Source organism: Thamnophis sirtalis, unplaced genomic scaffold (genome assembly GCF_051295495.1).
Source record: "Thamnophis sirtalis isolate CommonGarterSnake01/CBP01778 unplaced genomic scaffold, rThaSir2_p1.2 scaffold_13, whole genome shotgun sequence".
NCBI lineage: Eukaryota > Metazoa > Chordata > Lepidosauria > Squamata > Natricidae > Thamnophis > Thamnophis sirtalis.
In genome coordinates this window covers 45,441,594-45,467,501 of record NW_028261393.1, presented here as the reverse complement: position 1 = coordinate 45,467,501, position 25,908 = coordinate 45,441,594, and the positions used below count along the sequence as shown (strand labels likewise).

Genomic DNA, 25,908 nt, shown 5'->3' with positions numbered 1-25,908 from the left:
TTAGTAATACAGAGAACGTGCCAAGGATTCCAAACTGAGGATGCATTTGACCCTTCCCTCAGTCTGGTTGTCTCCTGCATCACAAGCTACTTTGACAGGCTTGGCTAAAACCTGGTCCTTCTCTAGGTGTCGGGACTAAAACTTGCAAAATCCCTAGCCTACATGGCCAAAGAACGAGAACTCTGGGTGTTGGTGCCCAATGTACGTGCAAGGCATGAGGTTGGGAAACGTGATTACCACACAGAGTAACTCAGGTCAGCAGGGTTTTATTTTAAAGAACAAAGACAAATCTTTGGAAAACGGCGAGGCCGTGCTACAAAATTATGCCAAAGGAGAATTATTCATGTAGAATGTAAAATGACAATTTACACACGCCGAATGTGCTCCAACCCTTGTTAACGATGACTAGATAATTTATGCAGTCATGACATTTACCTCCGTGTGGATTAATATCACTGAAAATTATCTCTATTTATAACTGGGCACAATAAAAATCTGATGCCATAGCACACTGTCAACAGATTTCTTTTAGTTTTAAGTATAGTTTGGTGTGGGCAGGAGTGGGCTTCAAAAGTTTCAGCAACGGGTTCTCGGCTCAGTTGCTGGGTGGGCGAAGCCATGGTGGGAGTGGTCTACTTGACCTCCTGCACCACGGTGGAGGTGGGGTGGGTTTCACCTTCCCCAGGCTCCAGGGACTTCCTCAAGCCTCTGGGAGGGTGAAAACTGCCTCCTCCAGGCTCTGGAGGCCTTCCCCCCTGCTCCCCGAGCTTCTCCATGGGCCCTGCCCTTACCTCGCATCCAAAATGGGCCGCGTGGCGATTCCTGGGAGGTGAGGGCGAGGCCAGCCAGGGGATTTGGAGGTTCTCCGAAGCAGCCATAACGTTAGATACGGGTTCTCCCAAACCCAGGCGAACCTGTAGCAGCCCACCCCTGGGTGTGGGTGAAGATCCACATTCTAAGGAGTGGGAACTGTTGAGGTGTCTCAGAAAAGGAGAAGGGATTTGGGATGGTGAGTAGCTAAGAGCAGTATGGACAGAGAAGCAAATGAATCAAAGTTGTGATCTCCATAACTTCTTGTCCCTTCTCAGATCAGCAAGTTCACTATTGGTGTTTTAATTGTCATTTGAGGAATTCTTCTCCTATTGGATTATTCTTCTCACTTCTTCAGTAATTTAGCCAAATATGCTTTGGAAAAAGAGAAAGGAGCTTGTCTGTTGAGGAATATCAGGAATCAGTAATTCTCCAAGTACAACTGCATTATTTTCAACCCCATCTTGAGTTGATAGCAATAGCAGTAGACTTATATACCGCTTCATAGGGCTTTCAGCCCTCTCTAAGCAGTTTACAGAGAGTCAGCATATTGCCCCCAACAATCTGGGTCCTCATTTTACCCACCTCGGAAGGATGGAAGGCTGAGTCAACCCTGAGCCGGTGGGATTTGAACCGCTGAACTGCTGATCTAGCAGTAGCCTGCAGTGCTGCATTTAACCACTGCGCCACCTTGGCTCTTGATGAAGGAGTTGATGAAGGAAGAACCTGGAATTTTTTGACAGCAAAGCCATCGAGAAGTTCTATTCCTCATTTTACGGGAGAACAATAAAGAAACTTGAGGTTGATCTTTAATTCTGGAGGAAATTAAGTTAAAAATTCAATCGGGCCCCAATAGCAATAGCACTTAAGACTTATATACCGCTTTACAGTGCTTTACAGTCCTCTCTAAGCAATATTGTCCCCAATAATCTGGGTCCTCATTTTACCGACCTTGGAAGGATGGAAGGCTGAATCAACCTTGAGCCCATCAGGATCGAACTGCCAAACTGCAGGCAGCTGGTAGTCAGCAGAATTAGTCTGCAATACTGCATTCTAACCACTGCGCCACCACGGTTCCACAAATACCTGTGAATATTTTGTTGTACTATTAAAACAGGTAGAATACCTGAATCCAACGACTCCTAATTGCTTCATGGATACAACCATATTGTCTTGACAACAATATGGAAGTCAATCGGGGACAATATTTGTAGCTCAGGGTTGCAACAAGGAGTCCTTGATGCTCTCTGAACTTGGTTGTTTTCTTATAGACATTTCATTACCCAAACTAGGTAACATCATCAGTGCTAGAAGGGAATGGAAGAGGAGGAGGAGGAAGAGGAGGAAGAGGAAGAACAAGCTTGCACTCAATACAGACAAGACCGAGTGGCTATTGATGTTGCCTCCCAAGGATAGTCCAGACATCCCACCTCTTAGCCTGGGGGGTGAAATCATACACCCCTCAGAGAGGGTCCGCAATTTGGGTGTCCTCCTGGACCCGCAGCTGATGTTAGAACACCATCTGTCATCTGTAACTAGGGGAGCTTTTGCCCAGGTTCGCCTGGTGCACCAGTTGCGGCCCGACCTGGACCGGGAGGCACTTCGAATGGTCACTCATGCCCTCGTCACCTCAAGACTGGATTACTGTAACACGCTCTACATGGGGCTGCCCCTGAAGAGTGTTCGAAGACTACAGTTGGTCCAGAATGCAGCCGCACAAGCGATACTGGGTGTACCTAGATACACCCATGTTACACCCATCCTCCGCAAGCTGCACTGGCTCCCTATTGGTCTCCGAACGCACTTCAAGGTGCTAGTCGTTACTTTTAAAGCCCTATGTGGTTTAGGACCTAGCTACCTGAGAGACCGCCTCCTGCCACATACCTCCCAACGACCAACAACAAGATCTCACAGGTTGGGCCTCCTCCGGGTGCCGTCGACCGGACAATGCCGGCTGGCGGCCCCCCCAGGGGAGGGCCTTCTCTGTAGCTGCGCCGGTCCTGTGGAACGATCTACCCGTAGAGATCCGGACCCTTACCACTCTCCCGGCCTTCCGAAAAGCCACCAAGACCTGGCTGTTCCGGCAGGCCTGGGGCTGTTGATCAATGTCCAGCCCCACTTAGACAGAATGGATGGTGTGTAATTTTAACAACTGTATTTTTACCTTTAATTTTTTTAATGCTTTTTATCTTGTCTGTAAGCCGCCCAGAGTACCAAGGGTGGGCGGCATACAAAGTTTATTAAATTTCAAATTTCAAGAGGTGGAGGTCTGTGGGATCCTTGGTGCTCTCTGAGCTTGGTTGTTTTCTTGCAGACGTTTCATTACCCAACTAGGTAACATCATCAGTGCTAGTAGTGAAACATCTGCAAAAAAACCACAACAAACCAACAACCTAGCTCAGAAAGCACCAAGGACTCCTAGTATGGAAGTCATTTGTCATTGTTTTCTTCAGGGCTGTTTTTCAAATTCTCAATCTAGCCCATAATATTCCTTGATGGTGTTACATCCAAATCAGAGGTGGGTTCCTACCAGTTCGCACCTATTCAGTAGAACCGGTTCGTCAAATCTACCGAACTGGTTAGAAAAGGTTCCACCAGTAGACCCAGAAAGCAGGCCACACCTACAGAAGAGGTTCCAAAATTTTTTGAAACCCACCACTGGATAGAGGGAATGAGAGACAGACACAGACACAGAGGGAGGGAGGAGAGGGATACACACACAGAGAGAGACAGACACAGAGAGAGAATCACATAGAGAGACACAGAGGGAGGGAGGGAGGGAGGGAGGGAGGGAGAGGCAAAGACACACACACACACAGACAGACTCACACAGAGAGACAAAGAAAGGATGAAAAAGAAAAAAAGAAAAAAGAAAGAAAAAGAGTGAGAGAGAGATGAAAGAAAAAAAGAAAAAAGGGACAGAGAGACAAAAGGAAGGAGAGAGAGAGAGAGAGAGAGAGAGAGAGAGGGAGAGAGAGAGAACACATGGCCGGCAAGCCACTCCCACCAGGTCACATGGCTGGCAAGCCACTCCCAGAAAGGAGGCCACACCCACAGAGTAGGTTCCAAATTTTTTTGAAACCCACCACTGATCCAAATGCTAGCCAGATCCAACCAACCCTTCTTACTGTCTGATCTCAGATAAAGATGATGGCCAAGTACTGATTCCCTGGCTGATTAAACGAATACATATCAAACAGTGGTGGGTTCTGGGCGGTAAGCCCCGGTACAGGCGTACCGGTGGCTGCCGGGAGAAGCGGCCACCGTACCGGAACAGTGCTTTGGAGGTCCTGCCTGCCCGCCCTCATTCCTCACCTGTGTGCAGCATACCTTAAGAGTAATACCGCAAGAGTAAAACGGCAGGAAAATAATTACAAAAACTCAAATACAAGAAGTATAGTAGCAGTTCAGTTTTAGAGGCTAAGGACTTTTTTTTAAATCATTTGGTACACAAAGTATGGAAAGCAAAATTCAAATAGCAAATCCTTCAATATCACCTGAATGAACATGCTTTGGAGTCATCTACTCCTAATCAACTGGGCATTTTTAATCTACTGGAAATGCAATTAACAAAAGGGCTGTGGGCTGTTGTCATTCCACCAGCTGGAAAGGAAGATCACTGCCCTGCTGTGAATCCTTGCCACATGACTCACCCCTTTCTGATCGAATTTCATAAGTGAAACTTAAATAAATAATAGATGCAGGAGCATCTGTGCGCTGGTAGAAACCAATTTCCAGATTACTCAGGGAAGCCTTTCTAGAAACTCCGCTTTCTGAAGAATCCCTACAGGGAAGAACTTCATGTGTTGTCCTAACCCATGGTTTGCTTAAGTAGTTTGTTCAATAAATCACAATTAGTTGGGATCATATATCATCTTAGTCCAGACTGCACTAAGCTAAAATCAAAGAAGCCACACATTTTCATGAATGCATTAATCTCCTCCCACTTATGACTGTAACTCTGTTGCTTGTATCCTTACGATTTATATTGAATTTTTCCTAGTATGATTTGATTGCATATTTGTACCCTAAGACTATCATTAAGTGTTGTACCTTATGATTGGTGACGAATTTATCTTTTCTTTTATGTTCACTGAGGGTTTATGTCCACCAAAGACAAATTGCTTGTGTGTCCAATCACACTTGGCCAATAAAAAATTATATTCTTATCCTATTCCATTCTATTCTATTCCTACTCTACTCTATATTCTATTCCATTCCATTCTCTATTCTATTCCATTCCATTCTACTTTACTCTCTATTCTATTCTATTCCATTCTCTATTCTATTCCATTCCATTCTCTATTCTATTCTATTCCATTCCATTCTACTTTACTATCTATTCTATTCTATTCCTACTCTATATTCTATTCTATTCTATTCTATTCTATTCCATTCCATTCTCTATTCTATTCCATTCCACTTTCTATTCTATTCTATTCTATTCCTACTCTATATTCTATTCTATTCTATTCCATTCTCTATTCTATTCCATTCCATTCCATTCCACTTTACTCTCCTATTCTATTCCATTCTATTCCATTCCATTCTACTTTACTCTCTATTCTATTCTATTCTATTCTATTCCATTCTCTATTCTATTCCATTCCATTCTACTTTACTCTCTATTCTATTCTATTCATCTATTCTATTCTATTCTACTCTACTCTGTAAATACAACAGAATAGAAACAACTAACAAGTGAACCAATATGGCTCAAAAATGGCAGAGATTCCTTTATTCTTTTTAGATTCCAACCTTCACAAAAATATTTTTGTGCTTTAGTCAAACCTGAATAACTGCACCTTGTAATGTGAATGCTTGGGTGGGTGGAGCCCCCTTTTTGTAACATGCATGCGATGTCTTTACAGCTAAGAGTATCAATGGGTTGCAATATGCTAGCTCTGTCAGTTCTGAACTGCAAAAATCCAGATTATTATTAGATGTGAGTCAAGGGTTGAAAGTTATCTCCATGCTGACTTTTCTGAATTTTTGAAGCTCATCTGATATTTCCTGAATAAATTACGATAAAAATCTATGTTTGCAATAATCATTGATACGTGTTTCATTCAAAAAAATATTGAACGTCCAACCTCCAATCCAAGGGCTAAAGGTAAAGATAAACGTTCCCCTTGCACATATGTGCTAGTCGTTCCCGACTCTAGAGGGGCGGTGCTCATCTCTGTTTCAAAGCTGAAGAGCCAGCGCTGTCCGAAGACGTCTCCGTGGCCATGTGGCCGGCACGACTAAACGCCGAAGGGGCACGGAACGCTGTTACCTTCCCACCAAAGTGGTCCCTATTTTTCTACTGCCATTTTTACATGCTTTCAAACTGCTAGGTTGGCAGAAGCTGGGACAAGGATTGGGACTGGAGGCTAAAACATATGATGAATGGTTGCTGGAAACTGGGCATGTCTAGTTTAATGAAAAGAAGGACTAGGGGAGACATGATAGCAGTCTTCCAATATCTCAGGGGCTGCCACAAAGAAGAGGGAGTCAAGCTATTTTCCAAAGCACTTGAGGGCAGGACAAGAAGCAATGAGTGGAAACTAATCAAGGAGAGAAGCAACTTAGAACTAAGGAGAAATTTCCTGACAGTAAGAACAATTAATCAGTGGAACAACTTGCCTCCAAAAATTGTGAATGCTCCAACACCGGACGTTTTTAAGAAGATATTGGCTAATCATTTGTCTGAAGTGGTGTAGGATTTCCAGCTTAAGTAGGGGGTTGGACTAGAAGACCTCCAAGGTCCCTTCCAACTCTGTTATTTTATTCTAAGCTAGAGGGCTCCAAATTATGGATGGGCTCCTCAAAACTTTGCAGCCCAATTCTTATATTTTGCCCCCTTGTTTCAAGGCACAAACTTTCTCATCAACTCAATTTTTGTTCTCAGACCAAATAAGATACTTGGATTCCCCCCCCCCCACCCCACTAAGTTTTTTATTTGTTTGCTTTCTTTTTAAGTCTCATAAGGGTAGGTGAAACTTGCCTAGAGGGGAAAAATATTTTAAAGTTCTTGAGTTTCCTTGGCAGATCCAGCCTTTCCATATTAATGCCATGATGATTTCTTTGGGTGTTTTTTTTTAAAGCTATTTTGCAGCAAATATTTATGACTCCATATGGAACAGCAGATGTTCAAGGAAACGCATGGCAGAGAAAACTTCATTTTCAGTAATTATCCTACTACTTGTTGTCACACTGTAGGTGGTTTTCAGTGCATTTCTTTAAAACCAAGCAACCCTTCTCACATCTTACAATATGCCGAGATCATAACACCCCTTTTCTTCTCCTTTCTGAACTGCATTTCATTAGAAAGACACGCCATGAACATGTGATAACAGTGCATGATTCAATGGGCAAAGAGTTTGGGGTATCATATAATCCTTAAACAACGGGAAAACATGTGGATGAAGGGTTTCAAATTTACCTTATAGTATAATTTAAAAGAATTTTTTAAAGAAAACAATGTACCATTGATATTTTAACCCGATCAATTGTCATAGACAACATATATTTGTAAATGTAATGAAATGTAAATATAAAAAACCTGTATATTGCACAAGTCAAAAAGAGGGCTGTGAAAATAACTACAGACCCCTCACATCCTGGACATAAATTGTTTCAACTCCTACCCTCAAAACAACATTATAGAGCATTAAACACCAGAACAACTAGACACAAGGGCAGTTTTCCCCCCCATGCCATCACTCTGCTAAACAAACTAATTCCCTCAACACTGTCAAGCTATTTACTAAGTCTGCATTACAATTAACCTTCTCATCGTTCCTATCACCCATAACCTCCCACTTATGACTGTATGACTGTAACTTTGTTGCTTGAATCCTTACAATTTATATTGATTATTTCCTAGTATAATTTGATTGCTTATTTGTACCCTATGACTATCATTAAGTGTTGTACCTTATGATTCTTGATTAATGTATTTTTTCTTTTATGCACACTGAGAGCATCTGCACCAAAGACAAATTCCTTGCGTGTCCAATCACACTTGGCCAATAAACTGTTCTATTCTATTCTATTCTATTCTATTCCAATTCCAATTCCAATTCCATTCTATTCTAAATGCAATTCCATTCTATTCTATTACCAACTTTGGTGGACTTGTGATAAAGCAAAGAAATATTGGGGCATTTTAATACACACAATTCTTAAAGTGAATATAAAAATTAAACCAGAGGCTTTCCTTTTAGGATTGATGGACAAAGAACTTGAAAAACAATCGGAAACCTTGTTGTTGTATATGTTGACAGCAGCAAGAACGTTTTAGGCACAAAAGTAGAAAGATAACTCTAATTTCCCACAACGGATGAACGGCTGGAAAAACTGATGGGACTAGCAGAGATGGTTAAATTAACTGCTCTAATCAAAGAATATGTCCAACTTTATCTCTACTTGGAAGAAGCTTTGGATGTGCCTGAGAAGGAAAAAAAAAGAAACCTTCACGTGCTATTTTGCTGAGGAAATACATTATACACTAATATTTACCTCCCATGAAATTAGAGGACTTTCTGTTGAAAAATGACTGAAAAAAAATGCATTCATTTGGGAATTAAGATCTGGACATTACTGTTTCTAAATTTCAATCTTCAGACCAACATTTATTAAATTCAGGAAGATTGTAACCCAAAGGTTTATTTATTATTTTTTATTCCTGGGAAAACTGCAGTAAACAAGCCTGACCTTGTTACTTATTTCTAAATACTCCCAAGCTTTTTTCTGCATTCCAGGCACATTTCTGTTTGAGTAGGGATTCCAGCATATACAATTATCCCAATTAAAGTTTACATTTTAGACCATTATTAATGATGCATTAACACATGCGCTGCTCCTACAAGCTGTCCGTAATTTATTTATATTGATATGTTTCATCTGGAAAAGATCAAACCTGTTAGAAGTCAAAGAAAGCTGGTAAAACGGATCACGGAAACAAGATTCTGACTAGAGAATTTCTGGACAGTGTGAGCCATTGGACAGTGGAACAAAATGATTTAAGAAGATGACAGAGTCCACTAGAAGGTCTTAAGAAAGGGCTGGCCATTGCATTTGTGGTTAGAGGCCATGTCCTCCGCCACCTTCAATTTTTTAAAGGAGTTAGCATAGATTGCAGCTTAGCCCTCTCGAAAGGCAGGATAGCATCAGAAGTCTAACAGCTTGAACAAAATTCAATCCAAACTGTTCCAGTTTCGACATGCAAATATTTGTTGTGTGCAAAATAAACCAAATATGGAAAGGAACTATGCTTTTTCTAAATTTGCAGAGGGAGGTGCTTAGGATCCAGCAGCGAAGTTCAGAGAACAGCATAGGGCAGGTGACATGTTCATCTGAACAATACGTTCCCATCAAAAAATTTTGGGGAACACTGGCAGATGGGGGGGGGGGTCTGCAGGGTTCGCAAAACTAAATGACAGCCAAAACCAACGTCAAGGTAGTCTTCAACCATAATCTTACGACCATAGTCATATTCCTTTTAGGATCTTTGGCCTGCCACACTCTCTCTCTTTCTTTACTATGCTGTTTCATTAGTGGGGTAATTGGGAGGGGGAATAGTAAGGAGTAGAACTGTAGAAGGTGTTGTTGTCAAAACAAAACATTCCTTTCTAGAAGCCCAAGGTCATCCTTTGTCTCCGCACCTCTGCACCTGACTGGAACTAGATGGGTGGAAATGCCAGCATGGCAGTGGAAGATTGGACCATGGGATGGACTTGTGGGTGTGGGGACAAGATCATGAACTTTCAACTGGGTGGGAACCCCAGGAAGCTTTCAGATTCGGGTTTCCCCCAGATGTGCCAACATGTCTCTCTTATTAAATTGGAACTTTGAGGAAAGCTCTGCCTTGGACTCTGATTTAATTCTGGATGATATTTGGAACGCTGACACAGGGATGGGGTTGAAAAATGTTAGCAACCGGTTCTCTGCCCAGTTGCTGGGTAGGCGTGGCCATGGTGGGCATGGCCTACTCGGCCTCCTGCACCACGGGTGGGGGGGGCGTCATTTTCACCTCCCCAGGCTCCAGAGGATTTCCTCCAGCCTCCAGTACATTGATACATTAGACCAGGAGTGTCAAACTCAAGCCCCGGGGGGGGGGTGGCAGATCCGGTCCACGGGGTGCTTAGATCTGGCCCTTGGGGCCGCCCTGGAAACAGCAAAGGACCGGCCTGAGGTAACTCTACCAATGAAAATTTTCACTGGCAGAGAGTAGCAGGAGGCCATCCCAGCCGAAAATGGAGCTCAGGAGTCCGTTTTTGCTGACAAGAGTGCTCGGGCCACCACAGGAGCTCCCCAACGCAAGAAACGTCATGCTGGCCATGCCCCCCCATGCCCCCATGAGGTCAAACACAACCCTGATGCGTCCCTCAACGAAGTCCTTGAACTTATGGCCACAACTGAGCCCAGAATTACCCATTGCAAAGCAAGACAATGCTCACTGAGTTTTTCTCCGTTTTTCAATCTATGTTGCCACCGTGGCGAAGCAAATCTTTGCGCTTGTTCAGTTAGTCACAGGGTTGTTAAGTGAATCCAGGCTCCCCACTGACTTTGCTTGTCAGAAGGTCGCATGGGGATGCTGCTACGGTCGTAAGTGTGGAAAACAATCGTAAGTCACTCCCCCCCCCAAAAAAAAATTATCTTACATTACAAGGCGATTCTCCCTGTTGGATCATTTCCCCCCTTGTTTTAATAAATGATCTCTTATGTCCTTTGTGAAAGCCTTAGTTTTTTCCGTGGAGAAAATAAATAAAGCCATCATCTTTCCCGAAGATGTAAAAATACTCTTAGTAAAACATGGGGCACAGAAGAGCCAGGAACAAATTGCTCACGTCTGCCTTAATAAAACCGTACCCTTAAAATGGTATTACTCTTAAGGCGCTAACATTCCCGCCGGTTGTACCGGGCATCGCGGCCACCTCTTGTTAAAAACGGCAAGATTTCTTTTGGCAATCAAGCGTTTGTGTCCGAGCAGAGACAAGGTTTGTGGACAAAACACCCGGGGAGCAATAAAACTGATAGGAAGCATATTTCTCGGTGGTATTTTAGCACTGTGAAAAATTCAATCACGGGGAAAAAAATGTTTAGTTGTAAACATTTGAAGAGTCATATAAAAACGATAGCTTTCCCCCGCAGCACCTGCTTAAATAATTTTAAGGTGAGAGATGGAAACTTCTCCCTCCTCGCTCCTTGGAGAGCCACCGAGGAGACGATCTATTAATTTCCCTAGTGCCACGAAGTCTGGGCCGCTATAATAATGTGGCCTGCAGAACCTACTGGGAGAAATAAAGGCCATTGGACCAATAGTGTTTATTTCTCAGAATTTGTTTTCCCTCTTTCTGTTCTGGACGGAGACAGCCTAATGGTTGCCATTCCACAGATCGTTTGGTGGAGCTCTGGGGTGGGATTCAAAAATGTTAGCCACCGGTTCTCTGCCCGGTTGCTGGGTGGGTGGGGCCATGGTGGGAGTGGCCTAGTTGGCCTCCTGCACCACGGTGTGTGTGTGTGTGTATGTGTGTGGGGGGGGTGTTTTTGCCCTCCCTAGGCTCCGGAGGCTTTCTTTGAGTCTCTGGAGGGTGAAAATGGCCTCCCCCAGGTCCCCATAGAAAAATTGGGTCAGAGAGTTGCTCTTACGGAATTGATTTATTCTGAAATGGACCTATCCTCCCTCAAAACCAGAGTTTGCCCAGGCTGCCTTGCAAAGGGACTTAACATGGCCATCAGCCCGTTGAAATCAACAGCTACATTTCTTTCCAACAGCTACATTTCTGCAGTCCAGACATCCCAAATCATTATTTCTCTCCGCAGATTCCGTGCGGTGAAGCTTGAAACAGAAAATAATATTGTTGTGTCCCGCCATTGGCCAGCAGAGCTGGCAACAGATTCGGATGGTGAGGAGGTTGGGGAGGAACATGGGCCAGTCCTGGAGTCTTGGAAAGGCTCTGATGAGGGCTCTGTGTCTGAGGCAGAGAGGGGAACAGAGCCATATGCCAGTTATTAGCTGCCTTCAGAGTCGGACATCAGTGAGGCAGATGAACGGCTGGAGCCTGTTCCCAGTGTGCGCATGTGCAGAGTTGCCAGATGAAGGGAGCAGCTAAAGAACAGGGGTCGACTTGGGAGTAAGGCCACAGGTGGAGGATGAATGGCCCCTCCCAGAGGAAATAAAAGAGGAGTGAAAGGGGAGTGGAGTTTGCAGGAGACAATTAGTTCGCTTAATTGGTTTGTGACTCTCCGAGACTCCTTGCCAAGTGTTCAGACATCGGCCTGTCAGCTCTCCAAGCCAGATAAGGTCTGTGACCGTAAATCCTCCCTTGAAAGACTTTGATGGATGTGAATGAGCAGAATTCACAGTCAATTAATAAAAGGGATTTTTGCCAGGACCAGCAGTTTGCTTCGTGCTCAGAACAAACACGTGGGTAAAGAGTTAAACTTCCCCCCACCCCCACTCCCGTTATTTAAAGTTGCCAGCCGATCAAAGCCTCTTTTCATTTAATAAAACAAATGGCCATCAGAGCTTCTTCCCCATAATTAAAACTTTGCTTTTCTGCAAGGTGTCACAATAATTGTCAGAGTTCATTAGTGACAGGCTGCTTGTTCCTTTTCAACGTTCAGGACAAACACCCATCGCCCTCCAAATAGCATCACTTGGAACTGAACAAATTTCATTTCTTGAGCTTGGCTGTTTTCAACCCACATTTGTGTGTGTGTGTGTGTGTGTGTGTGTGTGTGTGTGTGTGTTGGCAGGGTTTACTTTTGAATCCTCTTCAAAAGCCTCAATATTTTAAAGCAACGGCGGCTTTTCCTTTCTGCTTTCCTGGTGGCAAATGGAGCCTCCTGCCTAGTCCGGGGGAATCAATTATTTACTATCACAATTCGGTCAGTATATTTATCAGGTGCTTTGCTCTGAAATCTCGGAAAAGGCGGGGGGGGGGGGGAGCCTTCTTGCTTGTGCCGTAAATAAATACATAAAAACCTATGAAAAGAAAACACTCGTCGGGGTAAAACCAATGTAGGAGTTTCTTTTGGGGGGGGGGGTCAGATATTTGGGGAGGAAGACGCAAGTAGCTCAGAGATGGTGAAGAAGGAGGAGAAGGAGAAGAAGAAGAAGAGGAACAAGAAGAAGTAGAGTGGTAGGAGAAGAAGAGGAATAAGAGGAGGAGGAGGGAGAGAAGGAGGAAGAGATGGAGGAAGAGGAGGAAAAGGAGGAGAGGAGGAGAAGAAGGAGGATGAGTTTGCAGGAGACAATTAGTTCGCTTATTTGGTTGGTGACCCTCTGAGACTCCTTGCCAAGTTTTACAGATATCAGCCTGGCAGCTCTCCAAGCCAGATAAGCTCTGTGACTGTAAATCCTCCTTTGAAAAACTTTGCCAGCTGTGAATGAGCAGGACTCGCTGTACATTAATAAAAGGGGCTTTTGTCGGGACCAGGAGTTTGTTTCAGGCTCTTGAGAAGCCTCGGTCAGAACAAACATCCTTCTCGTAGCTACATATGTACAAATTTAGAACACTCCACTGCCATCGATCTCCGAAAAGCTTTGCTGGGATAATAGTCCTCTAATGGCTTTCAAATAATCTCTTTTGTTGCCATGATAAATAAGAACCTAAGCGTGCTCCAAGTGGTTCAGATTTTTAAAAATAATAATAACAGAAAACAAGCGAAGCAACGGAGAACGGCAGTTCCAAGTAAATACGCTGCATTTCCCAGCAGAGAAATATTCGCGTGTCCTTTGAGCGTATTTGTCTAAAAGCGACGAGAAAGAACAAAGCTGACTCAGGGAAGAAATCATCTCACTGTGACAACTTTGGATTCCAGCACATCTCCCTCTTGACGGTGTATGGAAGAGACACAGCTGGGTCAGCCATTCCAGGAGGGGAGCAGCCTTAAGGCCAGCAGGTAGTCCTTGACTTACAACAGTTTGTTTACTGACTGCTCGGAGTTACGACGGCACGGGACGGCAAAAAAATGACCCGATCACTTTTCACCCTTGGAGCATTCAGACGTTTGGCAAAATGGCATGTTATTTATGTCGGTCATGTGACATAATGACCCACTTGATTCCCCATTGGGGACCTCCCATTGTGCGAAGTCCCTGGGGAAAGTGCAGATTCACTTAACAACCGGATTACTAACTGAACCGCCGCAGCGATTCACTTGAAAAGCGTGGCCAGAAAAGTTGTAAAATGGGTCAAAACTCACTTAGCAACTGTCGTTAAGTGGGTCAATGACAGGTAGCCCTCAGCTTACATCCACAGTAGAGCCCGCCATTTCTGTTGCTAAGCGAGACATTTGTTAAGTGAGTTTCCCCTCTCCCCCGCCTTTCACGACCTCTCTTGCCACCGTTGTTAACCGAAACACTGCAGTGGATAAGTTAGTAACTCGGTTGTTAAGTGAATTTGGCTCCCCCATGGAGTTTGCTGGTCAGAAGGTCGCAAAAGGAGATCACATGACCTCAGGATGCTGCCTTCTGACCTAGGCTTCCCCAGAAGCACGAAGCCGAGTCCTCGTCCCGATAAACCCCTTTTATTTAATTCACAATGAATTCCTCTCCAGCAAAGTTTTTCTTCTCCCACGGTCTTTCAAGATAGTTCACAATTACCAACCTTGATCAGGCTTAGAGAGCGGCCAGGCCGAGATCTTTCAGACGCCGCAATATGAATGCAGGAGTGAATTAATTGTCTCCTGCAAACTCCACTCCCCTTTCGTTCCTCTTTTATTCCCTATGGGAGGGGCCATTCACCGTTCACCTGTGGCCTTACTCCCAAGTCCACTCTTGTTCCTTAGCTGTTCCCTTCTCCTGACAGCTCTGTGCATGCGCACACTGGGAACAGGCTCCAGGTGTTCGTCTGCCTCACTGATGTCTGACTCTGAAGGCAGATGATAACTGGCATATGGCTCTGCCCCCCTCTCTTCCTCCAATACAGAGCCCTCTTCAGAGCCTTCCCCAGACTCCAGGACTGGCCCATGTTCCTCGCCAACCTCCTCACTCTCCGAATCTGCCATCAGCTCCGCTGGCGGGCCACAACAGCTGCGACTGTCATAAATATGAACTAGCTTGCAAGCATCTGAATTTTGACCACATGACCTCGGGGATGCTACCAAGATTGCAGCTATGAATAATAGCCGTCCGTCACCTTTTTTTCAGCCCCTATGTAACTTTGAACTAAATGGACTGTTTTAAGTCGAGGACTACCTGTATTAAATGCCCCCCCCCCCCACTATGATTGTTGCTATCTCCGCTCTGGAGGTTCGGCAGGTTAGAAAGAAAAAAGAAAAAAAAGAAAACCTGAAATAAAACAATAACGGATGATAAAAAGAGCCACACAATGGGGAAAACACAAGTCGCCCGAGTAGCAGTCTTCATAATTTGGTTTGACTCCTGAAAACCGCCAGCGCAGTGTCTGTTCCGAGCGATAAATCCCAGCATTGCCAAGTTAAAATTGTTTGGTTGTATTGCTGGCGTGAACACATCAACAGCAACTTTGTCAAGGGAGACAGGCGTTTTTACCATCCAGGAGACTCCAAAATATATATATATATATCATAAGGTTTCACCGAAGCTAGCAATAAACACATTTTTATTTTATTTATTTTATTTTTTTAAAAAACCCCACCAAAATGTAAAATTCAGTCTTGCACAAAAGAAGCAGTGTCATGAGAAAACTTAGGACTCCGAAAAGTTCTGTAAATGCTGCCTTTTCAATATTGGACTGTCACTCTTCATTCATTCCCTGACAAGGCTGTCAGTCAAACGACAATCTAGTTTTGTTCAGAGTGTAACCAAAGATCAAAGCAATGATATTGCTGAGTTAACATTATCTTCCCAGAGATAACGACCCTGAGACTTTCCTACTGTGCAGTAAGATAAACTTCGCTAGAGCTGATTCTTCTCGGGCAAATAACCCAATCCCGTGTTGTTTAACAGACTTTCTAGGGCCTGTCATCTAGCATCAAGGATTCATACCAGACCAACAATTTAGCAGTAAAAAAATACTCCAAACAAGGAACTGCCAACTCAGACAATCTAAAAAATTGACTAATGAAGAAACTACCCAGAAGAAAATACTCCTCCCAACACTGACAGAAAATAAAGACACAGTACCCCCGCTTGTCTTCCAACACTGATGATGTTACATAGTTGGGTCAAGAAAAGTCTGCAAGAAAACAACCAAATTCAGAGAGCACTAAGGACCCCACAGTCGTTATCCTCCTCGTCCTCCCCTTCCATTTTCTCCTCCACTCCACATACCCTATTTCCTTCTAGCACTGATGATGTTACCTAGTTGGGTAATGAAACATCTGCAAGAAAACAACCACAGTTCAAAGGGCACCAAGGACCTCACAATCCTACTCCTGTTCCACCTCTTGATTTCTATTTCTCCTCCACTCCACATACCTCGTTCCCTTCTAACGCTGATGACGTTGCCTACATGGGCAATGAAACATCGCAAGAAAACAACTCAGCTCAGAGAGAGCACCAAGGACCCCACCGCTGAACCCTGAGCTACAAATCTTCTCAAGGGACCCTATGCTACTCCCAGGCTCTATCTTTGCCCTATGCAGGGGTGGGCATCAAAAATTTCAGCAATGGGTTCGCTGCCTGGTTGCTGGTGGGTGTGGCTATGGTGGGCGTGGCCTAGTCTGCCTCCTGCACCATGGCGGGTGTGTGTATGTGTGTTTTTGCCTTCCCCAGGCTCCGTAGGCTTTCCTCGAGCTTCTGGGAGGGCGGAAACTGCCTCCTCTGGCCTCCGTAGGCCTTCCAGGAGGCCTGTTTTTCCCCCCTCCCCGAGCCTCCGCACAGGCCCTGCATGTATCTTGCATCCAAAATGGGCCGCGTGGAGTCTCCTGGGAGGGGAGGGGGCAGTGTGAGCGTGGCCAGCCAGGGGTGGGATTTGGAGGTTCTCCGAACCAACCAGAATGTTAGCTACAGGTTCTCCCGAACCTGGGCAAACCCGTAGCAGCCCACTCCTGGGTATGGCCAGCCAGCCAGCCTAGTAGTGAGAGAAACCAATGTCAATTAAAACGAGGAGGGGAGGAAGAGATAACGAGCCATTTCCCCTTCTTGCTCCTCTCCCCCTCTCCCCCTCTGCTCTGTGCCTCTTTTTGTGAAATATATTGAATGCCTTTTACTCAATAACAATAGTTAGGCAATAAAAAGATGAGTGAGCAAAAACGCGGTATATCATCATTTTGTTCGTGACTTTAGCCCAATGGCAAATGAAAGGCATCCAGAATCAATTCCAAGAAGCTAATAAATTCTACCAATGAAAGCGGGGAAAATATAAACTTTTGCAACCTCATCACCCGGCTGATTTGTAAGCAAAGCAGACTCTCTGCTCTGTGCCACCTACACTTCTACGTCCAAGTGGGTAATATAACATTTCTTAACACCGCCGATATTTGTGCCGGGAGTGCGGGGGGGGGGGGGGGCAAACGCATTTATATCTTCTTTCTGGAAATGCATGTCCAACTAATATTACGGTAAAAATAAAAATGTTTCACCTGCTGGAAAACAATCATGCCGATTGCTATCAGTCATTCCTCTAAGGAAGGATGTCAGGGAGGCAGGTTTTCCTTCAAGGACACCTGAGAATTTTTTTTCAGATCTTTACCAGATCTTTGGAATGGCTGTTAAAAAGAGACGGCGATGAGGGGCTCGAAAAACTTGCTCAAAATTATACATTTGAAAATTGGGATGGTCTCATACTCTTGATGATCTGGTTGGGGGGGGGTTGTCTCTTGAATTCCGGGTTTGATACAAATGTTTGGGAAGTTTGCCCTTTATTTCTTGATCTGCAGCAAGTATATTTGTTACACTACCCAGCCGTTGGCTGATCTTTTAGCTATAGAACGAATGAGCTGGAAGGGACTTTGGAGGTCTTCTAGTTCATCCCCATGCAGGAGAACCTATACTATTTCAGATAAGTGATTGTCTTAAAGTAAAGGTAAAGGTTCCCCTTGCACCAGTGGTGGGATTCAGCCAGTTCGCACCTATCCGGGAGAACCGGTTCTTAACTTTCTAAGAGGTTCAGAGAACCGGTTGCTGGAAGAAATCTCCTTTTGTTTTTTCCCCACTTTGCAGGGCTAATCCTGTAAGGAAGGCAGGAAGGAAACATTCTGGTGTTGTTTCTAGCCTAATCTTTATTGCCCTGCTTACAGGAACTGCTTCTCCGGTTAACCCTTATTACATTGTAACAGCTAAGGCGAAGTGCCCATCGACCTGAGTAATGTTGAGTTGGCCATGCCCACATGGCCACATGACCACTAAGCCCCGCCTATCCACCTGGTCATTAGGACAGAGAACCGGTTGTTAAATTATTTGAATCCCACCACTGCCTCGCACATATGTGCTAGTGGTTCTCAACTCTAGTGGGTTAGTGCTCATTTCTACTACAAAACCGGTAGTAGAATTCGCAGGTTTCAGCCTCCCACCCTCCTGGTTCTATGCTGCTCTATTTAGGCACGTTTTCAAGCCGCGCTCATGTGTGAAAGCCTCTTGTGCAATCAAAGCGCATGCATGGAAGGCCGAGTGCATGCGTGGTCGGGGTGTGCGCTCACATTTGCGAATTGGTAGGGAAAGTAAGTGAACGCCACCCCTGTACTGAATAGGTAAAGGTAAAGATTCCCTTTGCACATAAGTGCTAGTCATTCCTGACTCTAGTCTTTCCCAACTCTAGGAGGCAGTACTCATCTCCATTTCAAAGCCGAAGAGCCAGCGCTGTCCAACGATGTCACCGTGGTCATGTGGTCGGCATGACTCAATGCCAAAGGCGCATGGAACGCTGTTCCCTTCTCACCAAAGGTGGTTCCTATTTTTCTACCTGCATTTTTTACCTGCTTTCGAACTGCTAGGTTGGCAGAAGCTGGGACAAGTAATCGGAACTCACTCTGTTACGCGATGCTAGGGATTTGAACTGCTGAACTGCTGACCTTTCTGATCGACAAGCTCAGCGTCCTAGCCACTGAGCCACCACATCCCTGGTGAAAATTGTTACTCATTATGAAATTCTTAGGGATAGCAGAGTTGCTTCTATATGTTGATCCTTTAGGTCCTTTTTATTTTAAGAAAAGCTCTTTTATCACTGATATGATTCAACCTTACGGCAGAGGTGGGTTCCTACCAGTTTGCACCTATTCGGTAGAACCGGTTCGTCAAATCTACCGAACCGGTTAGAAGAGGTTCCACCAGTGGACCCGGAAAGCAGGCCACATCTACAGAAGAGGTTCCAAAAAAATTTGAAACCCACCACTGGCAAGGATCTTGTAACTTGACAGCTTTAAGACTTGCATGCTTCAATGCCAGAGTTTCTGAATAGCTACTTGGACCGACCTAAGTACTAATTCATTATTTCATATCGGGTCACATGGGCGACAAGCCACTCCCATCCGGTCACATGGGTGGCAAGCCACTCCCACAAAGGAAGCCACACCCACAGAGTAGGTTCCAACAATTTTTGAAACCCACCACTGCCTTACGGGTAGCCTTATGCTCAACATTCTCCCTTTGTACGATGAGGGATAAATATTTTAATAACAAAAAAAAAAATAAGGAAGAAACAAAACAACGTTTATTGCAAAGCTTTGTAACCTTAAAGGCTAGCTGGATTTTTATCAACACCACATTCTGGTTGGAACAAAACCTTGGAATATCTGCTTCCCCTTTTCCATCTGTTAGTCCCTGGGGCTTAGCCTGTTGCATGGGTACTCTGTTGCTCCTCTTTGCTTGCCTTGTGATAAACAAAAGACATATGCTAATATATTTGTCCGTGATGGCTGATTCGTCTTGGACAATCTGCTGTGCGCAAGCACATGAAACAGCACATGGCGTCCAGCATCAATAGGAAAGTTTAAAAAAAAGAAGAAAAGGAAAGGAAAAGCAATTACATTCCCAAGCCAAAAACACTGGTCTCTTCTTATCTTGACTCATTAATTTTCATTCCCCACTCAAAAAATAAATAAAAAATAAAAAAATTAGAACCGATTGGTCTGAAAGAGTGTTATTAATTCCCCTCTCCCCCTCCCACCTTCCCAAAAATGATTTCCAAAGGTGGATTATTATTTTTTTGAACAGATGCTAGGGACAGTTGAAAGTAAAATTAAACATGGCAATAATACGCAAAACAAAACCTTTAAAAGGAAAACACGCCCGGCGTGAAGAAAGCTGGTGCAATCCAAATATTTTGAATGGAATGAAGACATATGTCCAAAAATTAGCATATTGTACGCAAACCCCCCCCACAAATCTAATTATAAGTAGTGTCCAAATTCAATCTGGCCTTTAATTAAAAAAATATTTTGTGTTTCCACAAACATATTCTTATCTTTCAATCATAAAATAAACTAACGAGGGGTATGTGCATGGAGATTCTCAAGTCATTTAGGTCTTGCTAGTAGTCCCAAAGGGGCTTTTTAAAAAGGAAACTGGAGTTTGTTTTTCCTTGAAGAAGTTTCGCTTCTTATCCAAGAAGCTTCTTCAGTTATGACTGAACTGAAGAGCTGAAGAAGCTTCTTGGAAGAAAAGTGAAAAACAAGGAAAAAGGAAAAACAAAGTTCAGTTGCCTTTTGAAAAAACTTTGGTACTAAAATCTTTGGTACTAATTAGAGTAGGGGGTCAACAGCCTTAAACTCTCAAAGAGCCACAAAGGAAGCCCCCCATTAATTTTGAAGCCAACCGGAAGTCCGGTTCCCCCACCATAGAGTTTCCTCATAGCGCAGCGTCCTTTTTCCTCTACCTGTCCTAACCCAAAGCCCTATCAATTGTGGAGCTGACTGACAACAGGGAGCCACAGCAGAGGGATGAAAGAACCACATGCGGCTCCAGAGCCCCAGGTTGCTGACCCCTGAAATAGGGGGAGGGGAATCAGTCACAACCTTCCTCTCTAAAAACCAGTCAACCCCGCATCTGTTTCACACAATTAACAATTTCCCCCCACAAAGGCTCTATGGTTTTTCAAGTTTTCAAATCAATGTTGTTTGTTTCTTTATTCAACCCCTCCCCTTTTCACCTTGTGGAAAGAGAATTTATGATTTATCACTTTGTTGTTTGAATATATGTATGCTGAGAGCTTATGCACGAGAGACAAATTCCTTGGGTGTCCAATCACACTTGGCCAATAAAGAATATTCTATTCGATTCTAAACTTCTTTAATTGAGCTCGAACGAGATGGAAACAAAAACCCATCAACGTTGATTTCCCACCGGTTCTCAGTGTAAACAAAGAATTTCCTAAGAAAGAATGGCAGAGAAATACACCTGTGTGTAAAATCCCATGATCTGTAACTTCTCCAGCTTCCCAGGTCAATAGTGGGCCATGAGCTGTTGTAGTAGTAGTCATTGTGGGAGGTTAATGTCAGGAGTGTAAATTCAAATTCAGAAGATTGATTGCTCACGCCTATTCACAAGAGTCTAGTCAACTAAGGCTAAGCATTAAATGGGCTCTAGATAAGGGTTAATGGAATTCAAGGGGGGACGTAACAATTTTAGGCTGAGTCCTCTCTTGACTCCACTCCCAGCTTCTGCCTCTTCTCCTACTGTTCCTTTCTGAGCTTCTTTCTCCGTTATGTAGTTGTGGGCTCCTCCATCCCTTATCTGATCATTCCCTAAGCAGCATCTCTTCCCCTGTCTCATGAAGATCATTCCCACATACCAGATGTCAAGAAGCCTTGGATATAGTCCTATGTAGGGAAAGCAACATTTTCAAAGGATTGGCACAGCCCAAAGCAATCGTAGTTCTCGCAAAACAGTGAAATTCTCACTTTTTCAGCCTTGCCTTGAAGCGGAGAGTGCTGTGAAACTCTGTGGGAAGAGAGTTCTTTTACATTCCTGTGGCCAAAATCACATCCACCACATATATTGAGTCTTGCAGAAAGATCTACCACTGCTTAGCTACTCCAGGGTTCTTTCCATGGATGATGTCTTGTGACTCTCTTCCAGGGCAAGCTTGGTAAATTATTTGGAGAGGCAGCCTTTCATCCCCACCCCACCTCAGCCTGCCACTGGAACATGCTTTCAATAATTAGCTCAATCTCACAAAAACTCCAAGTTACAGCAAAGCTGGCGGTTTATGGCTCAGAGCGCTATAAATCATTTTCAAAATCATGATGATATTAACGGAAACCAGATGTGAAAACATATGTTTACCATGCCTGGGTAAATTGCTGACTTGCCATACTTAATAAACACAGATACTTTTGTGTTAACTACATATCCCCCTCAATAATGAATTCCTGAATCCTTGATGATGATAGTATCATCTTCGTCATCACCATCATCGGTATTGGCCTTGATAAAGATAAAAGTGGCAGAGCTTGTTTTATTCCTTAATGGTTTTATGATTTCAAGCCGCCTTAGAAACAAAGCAGGGGAGGGGCTAAAATGCATGTAATAAATCAATAAAATGTTGGCAATTGAATTAAAATTCAAAAATGCAGGAGGCAAGCTATAATGAATGCAAATGCATTAATACAATTAGTTCATTGCATTCACGTGAAACACAATTCATTGCAAGTGTAAAATACAAGGAATGCAAACACAAAGAAGTCGAACAACGTACAGAAGTCGCGACCCCGACGTGACCACTCTTAAGTATTTCAGAACTGACAGATGATTGGATAAGATGGCGTGTGAACTTATTTTTGCCAGAATGATTAGCGCTGTTATTCTGTAGACTTAATCTGAATCAGCAAAACTAGATGTCACAGAAAGTCTGAGATAGATTCAAGAATGCAACTCTCCGCCAACTACCAGAGTTATAATCAAGCACGCATGACTTAAACCATCCTTAAAGGTAAAGGTTCCCTTCGCACATATGTGCTAGTCGTTCCTGACTCTACGGGGCGGTGCTCGTCTCCGTTTCAAAGCTGAAGAACCAGCACTGTCTGAAGACGTCTCCATGGTCATGTGGCAGGCAAGACTAAAGGCCGAAGGTGCAGGCAACGCTGTTACCTTCCCACCAAAGATGGTTCCTATTTTTCTACTTGCATTTTTTACATGCTTTTGAACTGCTAGGTTGGCAGAAGATGGGAAAAGTAACAGGAGCTCACTCCGTTACTCAGCGCTAGGGATTCAAACAGTTGAACTGCTGACCTTCTGATCAACAAGCTCAACATCTTAGCCACTGAGCCACCGTGTCCCTAAACCATCCTTAAGATGTATAAAAACATCTTAAGTGTGGGGATTTTTTACCCATTTGTATTATAGACTACAAAACAATTTACTATCATTTTTTAAAAAAAATATCAGGTTCAATGGTTCTTCCTCACCGAATCTACAGAAGTCAAGTAGCTTCAGCAAAACCAGGATTAAATTCTGATACTGTGATCCAACCAACCAATAAGTTACTCCCTACAGTTATTTGGGATTCAGGTGGCCTTTAAGACTTATTTATAAACAAACAAACAAACAATGAAAGAAACTGAGTGAAAGAACCAAGTTTTTGAGCATTTAGTGAGTAACAAGCAGGACTTTGCCTATCAGATATGGGACCATATAGTGGGAACTTTGAGAGAGTGAGATTACCCTTTTGTAGAATAGGTGTGTGTGTGTCTTTCTGATCCACCCCCACCCCCTTGCGTTAAATGGCAAAATACTGGAGGTGAATGCAAATATCACCCAATCTAAATCATTTTCCAAATTAGAGTATGCTATAATCTATACAATCCTTCTAATTTTAATATACAGCTATAGAGCAGCAAAAAAAGTCTAAAAATCATTTTGATATGAGAAAAAAAATGGTGTTACCTTTCTCCTTTGAGAGCCTTTTGGGGTTGGGTCCAGATTCTTGATCTATTGCTTCTCCTTCTCTAATATTTGATAACAGACCTAAAAGAAAATTGAAGGTGCACGGGGTAGGGGAGAAATAAGGATCAAATTAGATAGATAGTTAGATAGATAGACAGACAGATGATAGATTATAGATAGATAAAATCTAATTAAACATATACATCACAATAATGATTGTAGTATTTTAAGTCCAAGACAATGACTCAGGGACTGGAAATATATTTGTATACACACACACACACACACACACACACACACACACACACTGTTGTGGCCCAACAGCGGCCAGCTGAGCTGTTGCTGGAATCTGACAGCGATGAACACTTTGGGACTGCGCTGGAGGCTGAGGAAGACTCTGGGGGGTGTTCGGAGTCAGAGCAGGGACTAGAGAGGCCTGTTGGCCACTAGGTGGCATCTGATTCAGGGAGCAGTGAGGAAGAACAGAGGGAGGCTGTTCCTGAGGTACGTATGCGTAGTGCTGCGAGGAGGAGGGAGCAGCTTTGGAAAAAGGGTCACCAAAGGAAATAGGAACAGGTGGCTACTATTGGCCCCTCCCGGACAGCTTATAGGTGGGGCAACAGGAGGGGAATTTTGCGGGAAACAACAATTTACTGAGCCAGCCGTAGAGAAAGATTGGGAGAATTTCGTGAGTTCAAGCCTTGTTTCATAGAGATAGCTTTCTGGGCTCCCAACTAAGGGGCTGCTTATCTCCCTCCTTAGTTGTGGCAGACAGCCAAGTCTGCATATTGTAGAGGCTGGGAACAGAACATATACATACATACATACATACATACATACATACATACATACATACATACATACATACATACATACAATCAGTCATCCTTTGTGACAAAAGGTTTAAGGCCATGGAGCCCAAGACCCTCTTTAGAATTGATTTCAATGAGAACACAGAAGTCCTGAAAAGGAATTTTCACATTAGGTGATCTCAGTTTTCCCCTCCATTGCCAGGATGACTGTGCGAACCATGCCATTGCAACATAAATTAGTGTTGTGGCCCGCCAGCAGATCTGGCAGCAGATTTGGACAGTGAGGAGGTTGGGGAGGAACACGGGCCAGTCCTGGAGTCTGAGGAAGGCTCTGATGAAGGCTCTGCACTGGAGGCAGAGATGGGGCCAGGGCCATCCAACAGTTATCAGCTGCCTTCGGAGTTGGACATCAGTGGGGCAGAAGAACATCTGGAGCCTGTTCCCAGTGTGCGCATGCGCAGAGCTGCCAGGAGAAGGGAACAGCTAAGGAACAAGGGTCGACCCGGGAGTAAAGCCACAGGTGGACAGTGAAAGGCCCCTCCCATAGGGAATAAAGAGGAGCGAAAGGAGAGGGAAGTTTGCAGGAGACAATCAATTCATTAAGGTGAAGATCTCTTCCTGCCAAGTATTGTCTGCTACAGAGTGGCATTTGGAAGATATTGGCCTGGCAGCTCTCCAAGCCTGATAAAGGTCTGTAGTTGTGAATTCTCTTGAAAGACTGTTGGCTGGGACTTTGCTAGAGAGGAATTCCCTTTAACCTACTGTAAATAAAAGTGGTTTTATCAGGACGAAGAGTCGGCTTCCTGCTTTTGGGAAGTCTAAGTCAGAACAATTAGGACATTTATTTATTTAGTTATTAACAATTTATATGGCTTCCAATCTTGTTGTTGTGACTCAGTGGCAGAAAATACAGGAATTCCTCGACTCACGACTGTTCCTTTAACAGCTGTTGAGTTACAACTAAATTCTTGAAAATAATTCTCTAAGGTGTAACAAGGCTTGAGAGAATTATACAAAGAAAAAGTGTTGTGCTCCCCGGAAAGGTTAAAATAAACTAATAACCGGACTGATTCATCAAAATTATTTAGGATGAAAAATGCCTTTTAACAGAGTAAAGCATTTAAAAGAACAGGGATTTTTCCGCAATTCTTTTTGCCTAATACAGCCAGCAAGAGGGTTAACAGTCAGAGCTGATGGATGTAAGCTTGAAAACCATCATCTGTCCTGTTGAAAGAGCATTTTGAAAACAACAACAACCTAACAGCTGGAAAATCGTACAAGTATATAATACCATCATGACTATGGGAGATATTTATGTCTTTGCTGATTAGAATGTGGCATCGTTTATCCTTAACGTATTTAAACCCACTTTTGACTACAAATCTAAGCAATCAATTATGGACACTGATTTGCTGGCATTTAAATATTTCAAAATATCTGGGTCAAATAGGACCAAATAGTCTCCATTCCATCCTTCTCCACCATTTCCATAATTCTATAATTTGGGGAGAGTAAGTAGCTAATTTCATTAACAGATCCATTTCA

At 43.6% G+C, this 25,908-nt stretch overlaps 1 protein-coding gene across 2 annotated transcripts in view; it reads right to left on the bottom strand.

Moving 5' to 3' along the window:
* DACH2 (dachshund family transcription factor 2) overlaps positions 1-25,908 on the bottom strand; it is a 321,366-nt gene that overhangs the window by 23,847 nt on the left and 271,611 nt on the right. For both annotated transcript variants that reach the window (XM_087727336.1, XM_087727337.1), the window contains one exon: positions 23,552-23,632. In XM_087727336.1, coding sequence (XP_087583462.1) covers positions 23,552-23,632 — 81 coding nt within the window. The remainder of the gene's footprint in view (positions 1-23,551; positions 23,633-25,908) is intronic.